The sequence below is a fragment of the Polyodon spathula genome, chromosome 14, assembly GCF_017654505.1.
Source record: "Polyodon spathula isolate WHYD16114869_AA chromosome 14, ASM1765450v1, whole genome shotgun sequence".
Classification (NCBI taxonomy): Eukaryota; Metazoa; Chordata; class Actinopteri; order Acipenseriformes; family Polyodontidae; genus Polyodon; species Polyodon spathula.
This window is the reverse complement of record NC_054547.1, coordinates 11,756,087-11,766,579: the sequence shown is the minus strand read 5'-3', so window position 1 is coordinate 11,766,579 and position 10,493 is coordinate 11,756,087. Positions and strand designations below refer to the sequence as shown.

General features: G+C 38.6%; 1 protein-coding gene across 3 annotated transcripts; it reads left to right on the top strand.

Moving 5' to 3' along the window:
- The first annotated feature begins 959 nt into the window (after window positions 1–959).
- On the top strand, window positions 960–7,694 carry LOC121326906 (E3 ubiquitin-protein ligase RING2). Of its 3 annotated transcripts, none has more exons than XM_041270550.1 (7): window positions 960–1,531; window positions 3,313–3,409; window positions 4,001–4,161; window positions 4,701–4,916; window positions 5,180–5,452; window positions 5,875–6,046; window positions 6,408–7,694. In XM_041270550.1, exons 2-7 carry the CDS (start codon window positions 3,323–3,325, stop codon window positions 6,507–6,509), a joined length of 1,011 nt encoding a protein of 336 aa, XP_041126484.1. In that variant the 5' UTR covers window positions 960–1,531; window positions 3,313–3,322; the 3' UTR covers window positions 6,510–7,694. The 3 variants fall into 3 exon arrangements, with proteins under 3 accessions (XP_041126484.1, XP_041126482.1, XP_041126483.1); XM_041270548.1 differs by having other exon boundaries at window positions 963–1,531; window positions 5,857–6,046; XM_041270549.1 differs by lacking the exon at window positions 960–1,531 and adding an exon at window positions 1,538–1,655 and having other exon boundaries at window positions 5,857–6,046.
- Window positions 7,695–10,493: the final 2,799 nt, after the last annotated feature.

Sequence of the window (10,493 nt, the reverse complement as noted above, 5' to 3'; positions counted from 1 at the left end):
ACGAGACGGTATGAACACCTGCCGCGGGTTTTCAGTAGCCCACTCCAAATGACTCATTACAATGTATTCAACGCTATTGCATTACCGCTTCACCACAACAATGGAAATATCCCACCCTGATATTAATAACAACAAAACACACTACAGTTCGTTTATGATGAATGGGTTCTTGTTGGTTGTTATATGATATGCTGATTTTTTTTTTTTTAAACTTACATTTTTAAAAAAATGTTTTGACAAAGTTATGCTTTGATGACAAACTATATATTTTGTTTACAAACATCAATGACCTGTACATGAAATCCTTAGCTGCAGTAGTGCTGTGATAGTCGCATAAACACAATTATTTCACACAAAGAAATTACAAGCTTTGTCTAATGTTTCTTTAAATGTGTGGGGAATTTTTTTTTCCAAAAAAAAAAAAACCTAGTAAGTGGGAAATATAATGTGATGGTAAACTATATTTAGGTCACGTGGTTTGCATGGTCTGGTTGCAAACCAGACGCACAGGTTTCTCTGACCATAATTATGATTCATCCCGGACTATTTTACCTTAGATATCTCCATTTTTTTGTTTGTTTTGTTTTTTTTTTTTTTTTTTTTTTTTTTTTTTTTTTTTTTTTAATATGTACATCAGCATTAAAATTCCGAATTTTTAAATCTCTCCCTTTTATACTACAGATGAAGGCAGGACCAACGTGGTTGAAAGGTCACAACATCACATGATTTTTCAAGAACTAGGAGCCAAAAAGCCATGGCAAAAAGTAGCAGTATGAAAAACGTTCTCTCATTTCTTCTGTCATGTAACTTTAGTTTTACTTTGACTTGGTGAAAGAAGTCTGGTGTGCAGCAAAGTATGTGTAAAGTACCTGGTGCTGCAGGAAGTGAGTCACTAGTATTATGGATGGACACAAGAGCTCCCCCCCCTCCCGGGTCAACGAGAACACAAAGTGCAAAACGACGAGTGGCTTGGCAGAAAGACGAAATGCTAGATAACTCACATAAAACTCTAAATTAATGTAGGTGTATTTTGTGCACGTAGCCTCTATGTAAGTAACCCCTTTTCATGCCGCTGCGTTTTACCCCCATAACAAGAGTCGATCATGTAATTCAATACTCCTGTATTTTTTTTTCTCTGAAAAATATCAATATTTAAACACCGAACAAGCAAGACAGTCAAAGCAATAAAACAACAAGAAAAAAAAAAAAAACTTTATCAATCTATTCTATTTACATTAAATGAACTGTTTAAACACAACCAAACACGAGCTTAGTCCTCTGAGCACATGAGTTCCGCGGGACCCAGGCGTGCAGGACACAAGCTTGCATTCTTACACCTTGTGTCTGTAATCGTGATTCATGATTCAGACGCTACAAGAACACGCTACCAAACAGAATGCTGCGGTTACAGTGAACTTGATGCGTTATTGTAAACAGCCTGGATTATGTTTACGAGGAATTTATAACACTAGAGTTTTCTTCAAGCTCACAAAACCTTTTCAAAAAGAAGCCCTGTTTTTTCGCCTGACTTGTGAGTACTGAATATTTATCTCCCTCCGTTTCCCAAACTCCATTGCGGAGCCATAGCTCGCCATATTGAAACTGTAATTCGCAGGGAGGCTTTAGGATGTACCTTGGATACAAACACTGAAAATGTAAGTACATTAACAGACAATGAACACCCACGACGATTCACATTGACAGCGGATGCTTGTTGTTCACCTAAAATAATAATAATAATAATAATAATAAATAAATAAAATAAAGAATTGAGTTTTGCTACGGTGAAAATGGAGTCTTACAATGTTACAAGAAGGCTGCAATTGTAGGCTAGCGTTGTAAAATAAATAATAAGAAAAATGTAAGTTTAAAGTCGACAACATATATAATGTACATTGTTTAAATCCCATTGTTAAGTATATAGCTGAGAAAAAAATATGATGGTTATTTAAGCAGAAACTACCATTTCGGCATTTTTGCCTTCTCAGCTGGCAGTGAAGAAAGCCATGGATAGCAATGTGGTTGTCAATAAACGACACAAAGGATGATGGTGAGAGCTGTATTTTTACTGAGTAAAATAAAATTGATTTAAATTATGTCTTGGAGAAGACATGGGCTCGCGGTGTTTTACTGATCTAGAATAATTCGTTTAACCCACAATGTATAGGTATCGTGCATTTGTGTTTGTTTCTTAAAACGGGTTAAATGGATAACACAGCTTGCGAAACGGTCGTAACAACAGTATAGTTGTGTTGTGTTGTAAATAATAATAATATAATAATAATAATAATAATAATAATAATAATAATAATAATAATACTCAAACGATCCAATGATAGGTTAATAGTTAACGTTATATAAATAAAACTGAAGGATTAAAAGTGCATGGCTTTGGCTACTATGTACAAAATCAAAAGCCGAGAAAAAGGAGGCTTGAAGGGGTAAAATAGAATTCCCCTATTTAAAAAAAAAAAAAAAAAAAAAAAAAAAGGTATTTATAAATCCATTGTGTAAAAAGTTGCAAAAGAAACCGACTTTATTGTGTACATAATGTGTTTTGTTGTGGTAATTCAATTAAACAGCAGACGAGAAACAAGGTCTATTTTTAACGAGGCATTGACAGAATTGTAACCGCCGTGCTTGCATGCACCACTGTAGCCTACTATAGTTAAAACGGTCTAAAATGCATCTGAATTATTTCCACAAATGCATGAGTTCATATTGAGAACATTGCAGTAACATCTGGTGTGTGGGAGCACACATTGTGTGCTTCTTTATATACTAGTATTTGAACGCCCAGACCTTGTTCAGGTCAATAATATAACTAGCACCAGCTCGGACAAGATCCAATACGGTCACAAAAAATGTAAATGTTAATTTAACTATTGATTAACAGTATCTAGACACTATTAGTAAGACATTGTAAAATATGGCTTAAACCGTAATTGAGGGCTGTCAGAAATGTAGTTGCAAAGCCATAAATTGTATGTAAAATAAATATTAACTTGTTTATTATCACAGTTTGCTGACCATCATTAGAGCCTGCTGAGGTTGTAAGTTGTAACTTGCCATACATAGCACGTTTTCCAGCAAAATATGGGTAACAGCATCATTGAGCCATCCTCCTTTTGAAAGACATTTCCCAGCCTTAGCCTAGTGCTGGTATGATTAGGCTGTTCTATCAATATCAAGCTATCTGTTATTGTTATTATTATTATTTTCACACACACACACATCTTCTGAAGCTGATGTTTTCTGGTATTGTGACTGAGTGACCTTCTATAACCCAGCTGCTGTGCTTTTTCTCTCCAGTTCTATAATAATGACTCAGACCGTGCAGACTAATGGGGTACAACCCCTGAGTAAGACATGGGAACTCAGCCTGTATGAGCTACAGAGGACTCCCCAGGTAAGACCCAGCCTAGCAGAGACCAGGGGGTTCTTTGTGTGTCTATCTCTCTCTCTCTCTATATATATATATATATATATATATATATATATATATATATATATATATATATATATATATATATATACGCTATATAATGTATATATAGCTAGATAGATAGATAGATGTGTGTGTATATATAGATATACATATATATTACAAAAATGTGTTCCTATTTTTCTGATGTTTAATCATAAAGTGGAAAGAACTTAATATAATTTAAACTGTTTACCATGTACTTGTACTAATCAGAGAACATTTTAGATTGCGTGACTGGAATGTTCAGCTGTGTTCTTGAAAACCACTTGTGATACAAGAGTTAAAGTATTCTATACCACGATTATTGAGAATATATGAACCTGTCTGATCTGACACGCAGGGCTGCTCTGTTTGTAATGCGGTGCCTGCTATGCGCTGCTGCTGACCTGCTTCTCGCATTGCTTATTCCATCCGTTTGTGTGTCTGTCACTATGACGTATAGTGCAGCTCTTTTTAAAATGAAAATATACTGCTGTTAATAAATGTCAGTCTGTGTTCCCACATTGCTTACAGGAGGCAATCACAGACGGGCTGGAGATTGCTGTCTCCCCGAGAAGTCTCCACAGTGAGCTGATGTGTCCGATCTGCTTGGATATGCTGAAGAACACAATGACCACCAAGGAGTGCCTTCATCGCTTCTGTGCCGACTGCATCATTACAGCTCTGCGCAGCGGGTACAGGCTGTTCATTGGTCCTGTTGTAAAATGATTCTAGTGAAAAATTAAAGAGAGATGCTAAGGTGTGGCTACTACAGCCATTGTACATTAAATAGGACAGGGGCAAAGTACCTGCTTGTCCTCCAGCCTTCCCTAACTGTAAACACTAGGAGCTTTAAGATCTATGAACAATTGACTGGAATCAACATTCGCAGTATTTACCCAAATGAATGGGTATCGACACAACTATCCCATTCTACCTATGTTTCTGTGCAGATATAGGCACTATCCACATGCATATAAAATATTATCTTTTATATATTAGGAGAAATAAGCAGTAAAAAACTGGAAACCCTGTTCTCGTTGTTGAAGCAAAATATTTAGTAAATGCAGACTGATCTTAATTAAATTCATAATACCTGTATCTGTTACAGATTTTCAGTGTTGGAATCTGTAGATGTATTAATGTATGAGCTCTTTCTTGGTTGTTTTTGTAGATGTAAAATATTTTTCTGAACAGATTAAAATTCTACATGAAGAGCACTTGTGTGTTTTAGGAACAAGGAGTGCCCGACATGCCGAAAGAAGCTGGTGTCGAAGCGCTCTCTGCGCCCTGATCCGAACTTCGATGCGCTGATCAGCAAGATCTACCCGAGCAGAGACGAGTACGAGGCCCACCAGGAGCGTGTCCTGGCCCGGATCAGCAAACACAACAACCAGCAGGCGTTGAGCCACAGCATTGAGGAGGGCCTCAAGATCCAGGCCCTGAACCGGTCAGACAGGGGTCTTCACTTTATTGTCAACACATTTTTTTAGGATTACATTATTTGTACCACCAGCAATGTAGGACCGTTATATAATAATATAGAATGTAGAGCAATAGGATTAGCAGATCAGGAGCCGATTGATAAACTGGAAAGGGAACTAATGGTTTAAACACAGATAAAGCAGAACAATTGTTCATAGAGATGTAATAATATGCTTGTAATACTCCAGCATACATGACAGTTGTATGCCCTTCATCAACTCTATGCAGGCTCCAGAGGGGGAAGAAGCACCAGATTGAGAATGGCAGTGGGGCAGAGGACAATGGTGACAGCTCTCACTGCAGCAATGCCTCGGTACACAGCAATCAGGAGGCAGGGCCCAGCATCAAGCGGACAAAGACCTCTGACGACTCGGGCCTCGACATGGACAACACCACTGAGAACGTGGCGGGGGACCTGGCGCTGGACGGGGCCAGCGAGATTGAGCTTGTTTTTCGGCCACACCCCACACTGATGGAGAAGGATGATGTCACGCAGACCAGGTGAGGGGTCAGTGATCTTACAGCCGTTGCCAAATTCTTGAGAGGCAGTTTGGTCTCAGGCTAAAGTTCCGATAGCCTCATAAAATTGGTTTGGGGTTCAGAGAAAGGGACTGAAGATAAGGGATACTGGATTTATATCCCAGCAAAACATGCTTGAAATGTACATTTTACAAGAAGCATTTTGAGTCTGTTGCTGAACTTGCATTTGGACACAGTATCCCTAGATCTTCAAACCTTTTGCTTTTACACCCAGACCATGGAGCTTAAAAGTTACATTTTAATACTCAATTTTGTTTCCCTTCATGAAATAAAAATTCTGTTAATACCCTTTTAAACTTTAACATGTCATTTCATGCTTCTTAGTCTTTAACAATAGAACATTTCTTAAAAGTAACCCTTTTCAGTATTCGGTTTGTACCCAGGTACATTAAGACATCGGGAAATGCCACGGTGGACCACCTCTCCAAATACCTGGCAGTACGACTGGCCCTAGAGGAGCTTCGCAAGAGCGGAGACACCAACCCCATTAATGTGGAGGCAGCGAGTGAGAAGCAGTACACTATCTACATTCCTACAGCCAGCGGCCAGTTCACAGTGAGTGTGGAATGGGCTGGAGGGCAGCTTCATTTTGCTGTGCGTTATTGCCAAATGTATATATATATTCTGTATTCCAGGAACTTTTTGCTTGATTTCAGAATCTGGTAATCTGTTTCACAACCTGCAAAGTTGAGTGCAGTTGCAGGTAGAGGCAACACCGTTCATAAGTTTGTCAAGTTGTTTTTTTTTTTTTTTTTTTTTTTTTTTTTGTATTGATGGATGCTGATGTTGAAACAGTGGTTTAAAAGCAGACATGCAATCAGGAAACACAACACTTTCAATTGAACAAAACGTAACGTTTCTTCTGGAAGAGCCGTGCTATGTTTCTTAAACTGTTGCATCTGTTTGTTCTTCCCAGGTGCTGAATGGGTCCTTCTCGTTGGAGTTGGTCAGTGAGAAGTACTGGAAGGTCAACAAACCTATGGAGCTATACTTCGCACCCACCAAGGAGCACAAATAGTTGCAGGACTCAGAATGGACTGAGAGCGTTCTCATTAATATGTTGATGTCTCTTTGTTGGATTTCCTGGCTCCAGAGAGCTATTGCTGCTTTTTTATAATTTAGTTTTTGTACTTGAGACCCATAGATATCCTGTCTCGGTTAATGAAGCATTTGCATCCTTTTAAAAACATTATAATCCTCCACTGTAAATCAATTTGGAAGTTGCCAGGAAAACATTTAATAACCTTCATTCAGTAACCCATTCTCCCAAAATGATTTCAGAAAAAATTGTGAATTTGTGCATGAAAAAGCTGAGGGTCAAAAGCACTTGCTACAGTCTGTATACATGCAGGCAGAATACCCCTTATAGCTCAACGAGTGCTCCTCAATCCTGACCACAATATCTGCTGTTATTCAGTCCCAAGCCTTTCTAAAGCCAAGAATGCTGAATTGTTAGTGGTTTTGTTATGTGGATTAAGTTCACTGGGGCCTAAACCCACCAGCCTCTCATTTAAACCCAGGTTTATGATGTGAAAGCAACCAAATAATCCAGTGTGCCACCTAGCCCCCTACCCTGAATCAGCCATGAAATGCTCACAGCACATGTAGTTATTATTGTAAAGGAAGCAGGCATTTACATTTTTCTTGAGGGGCACATTTAGGGCAAAATGAAAACCCAGATAAGCTTGCTTCTCTTCTACCCCCCTATTAATTTTATATAAGAATAAAAGGAACTACAGGTAAACTGGTTCTTTTTCATGTTTTTGTGAATGTGTGTGGCTGACAAGTAATTTTTTTACTTCAGGAAAACAGGTTTCAGGAGATTCGTAATTAAAAATCACTTGTTTTCTCATGAAGTCAAAAATTGAATGCAATTAAACACCAGGAGACTCTGAATGCAGTGTTTGTTTATCTACGGCCTAGAGTATTTGTTGTACAGGAAATGAACCATAAAATAACAGGTTGTACATGATTAATGTGGTGTGTAAAAACAGAGACGCTGCATACTCCGATGACAAAATTTAAGAAAGTGTTTCTGTTTTCCTCTATTTCCATGTTTTTCATGTTCGATTTGTATTTTTCAGTTAGGACAAAATTGTGTGTTGTCATGCATTAATAATCCCCAAACACATTTGGCTTGTTTTTTCAAACTAATCCTTAAAGGCTGTCCTTTTGGAATAAATACATGGTATCTGAAATATGATTTAGAAGTATGTGTTCTCAGTTTCTGTCTCTTGTGATGGGTTACACACACTGGTGTTAACTATACAGCAGATATGAGTTTCAGATATAAGTGAGGGGTAACTCCCCCCATACCCCCCCCTCCCCCCCCAAAAAAAAAAAAAAAAAAAAAAAACGGTTTGCATTTTACCAAGTTTTATTTTAAAAAGGCATTCTTTATGTGGGCTTTTAACATTGTTGGTTTCTGAGATATATATATATATATATATATATATATATATATATATATATATATATATATATATATATATATATAAGATAGATCTTTCATTTGCGCTGCATGTTTTTGTTTAGTAAAATTCTATACTGCGCTGCCATTTTCATGTGTAAAACCCTTTTGTAATTTCCACATTTTCTTTATTTGCTTCCTACAAATCTTTTACTCCTGTGCACCAGAAGCAAATTTCAACCCTTGGTTGAGTCAAGAATATCAACCTGTTATTGCAGATATAGTTATTTTTAACTGTACACGTTTTGTATAGGAAAGCAGTATGCTGCTGACTCTTGGACAGATAAATGCAATGCCAATTTTAGTGCCAAAGTGGGCACCTTCCGTCCTTGGTGTTTCATCGACTAGCCCATGACACCTCAAGAGAGCTCACCCCCCTCCATCCCCCACTCAGCTCAGCCCAGCTTACTTACCCGTACATCAGTGTTGCTTTCTTTCTATTGTGCTTGGTAGTAGTCGCATTCAAGAAGCCAAGTACTCTACTCCCACTACCCATTTTGATGCCCTAATAACTACTTCCATTGCCATGGTAAAAGCCAGTGGAGAAATGGTACATCCTGCCATTATTCCAACTTCTAGGCATTGCCATTTAGTGCTGAATTCTGAAGTTGAAAAACTAAATTGCAAATCACCAAAGTAGGCTTTCACTAAATTTGTTACTGTCATCGGTACGCTAAAAAAAATCAAATGCTGCCCAAAGAAGTTCATGTGGCACTGAACCATATGCATTAGCAAAATCCAGGAATGTCACATGGAGCTCCTTCCTCTCCTTTTTTGTTGATTGAATTTGTTGCCAGATTACACTGATGTGTTCTAAGCATCCTGGGAAACCTGGAATGCCTGCTTTTTGTACTGAAGTGTCAATGAAGCAGTTCATTTATAGGTAGGTTGACAATCTCTGAGCAATAATGCTGAAGAAAATCTTGCCTTCTACATTTAATAGGGAAATAGCACGAAACTTACCGATGCTTGTAGAATCCTTTACTTTTGGTACAAAGACTCCACCTGCTCAGCTCCATGCTCTTGGTACAACCTGTTTTTCCCATGCCACTTTCATCAATTTCACAGGATTCGTAGAATCCCAGAAGCACTCTTGTACACTCTGTATGGAACTCCATAAGGCCCTGGAGATGATGATGCCCTTTTTTCACAGCTTGCTCTACTTCTTTCCGCTTAGGTGCACAGTCCTCCATTTGGTTTTTGGGTGGATTGATAGGTGGGATATCTGAAGGAGTTGACATAGGCTCCTGCCTTTTGGAATCTGTATGTTTCCTCCAAATATTTCTCCAGCTCAAACTTAGATGATTTTAGTGTGCCATTTTTCTCACTGCTGAATATCCTTTTCACAAATTTGAATGGATCTTTATAATAGTTCTCGCACGCTTTCTTTTTGTGGCGTTTCCGTAGGCACTCAGCTCTGTGCAATGTTGCAAGCTTATCTTTTATGACCCTTTGTAACAAATCGAGTCCCTCCTCCTGACTCTGTTCTGCTTTTCTCCACTGCTTCCTCAATTACCTCCTTTCTCTAAGTGTTCAATTTCTTGCTGCCATCTAGTCTTTCCAGGAAATTTGTACTTTTTCCTTCCTTTTTTCAATTGCAAAACTCACTTCCATATGCGTAGATGATGTCCCCAAATGTATCCTTTCAACTGTTCCATTTAACCTTTCCAAAGTAAAACAGATCCGTGTTTAATGTGTCCCATGCAGTTTTCTCACAAACTCTTGCCCACTGAGGTTTTCTCTTACGCTGGTTCAACTGACCGGGTTCGCAAGGATCATTAGGTTCATCACTAGTTGTATCCACGCAAGTCCTCATGTCTATGACAGGGGTACTGATATCCTGCAAACTGTGGTTTGCTTCCTGTCACTGGATTTCATTTGGCTAACTTGGTAACAAGTACTGATCAAGGAGTGGCACTTGTCCCTTCTCACTTGATGAATCTTCAAACCCCTGACCATTGTCACCTTGCTCCAGCCGCAGACACAAACCTGGAGTTCCATGTCTTTGCTAAATGCAGATCTTGAACTAGTCTTTTGTGAAGTACTCTCCATTCACACATGCATTTCTAAGCCATTAACCGTGTTAAAAAATGTTGAGTCATCCTCCGCCCGCACTCTCACTGACTCTAGGGAGTATTTCTCTATTATTTCTTAGAAGCCTTGGGCGGGTGTCTCCAGCATCCTGTTTACCTTTGAAAACAGAGCTAACCCTTGCCAGCCCCAATGAGGTCTCTTTCCTCCTGTCAGCTGTCTCTCCATGCTGTCACAGGTCTTTCCCTTGCACTATTCAAAGCAGTCACTGGATGTATCCAGATCTTCATGATTTCCATTACATGAGTAGATGTTAAACTTCATGCTGATTTGAACTCGGCTCTCGCCAAGATAAGCACCAACTAAGATGTGGCTTTACAGTAAACTAATGTACACGCTTGGTTAGCATCTACATCAAAGCAAAAGTCTCTGCAACTTTGGGCTAATGCTATAACTGGAGCTGTGACCAGTTTACAGTTCTTGGAAGCTGAAAACTGAGAT

Coding starts and splice junctions, on each gene's coding strand:
- LOC121326906 (XM_041270548.1), top strand. CDS start 3,323: ATGACTCAGACCGTGCAGACTAATGGGGTACAACCCCTGAGTAAGACA. Junction 4,162..4,700: donor ATTACAGCTCTGCGCAGCGG/GTACAGGCTGTT, acceptor TGTGTGTTTTAG/GAACAAGGAGTGCCCGACAT. Junction 4,917..5,179: donor AAGATCCAGGCCCTGAACCG/GTCAGACAGGGG, acceptor AACTCTATGCAG/GCTCCAGAGGGGGAAGAAGC.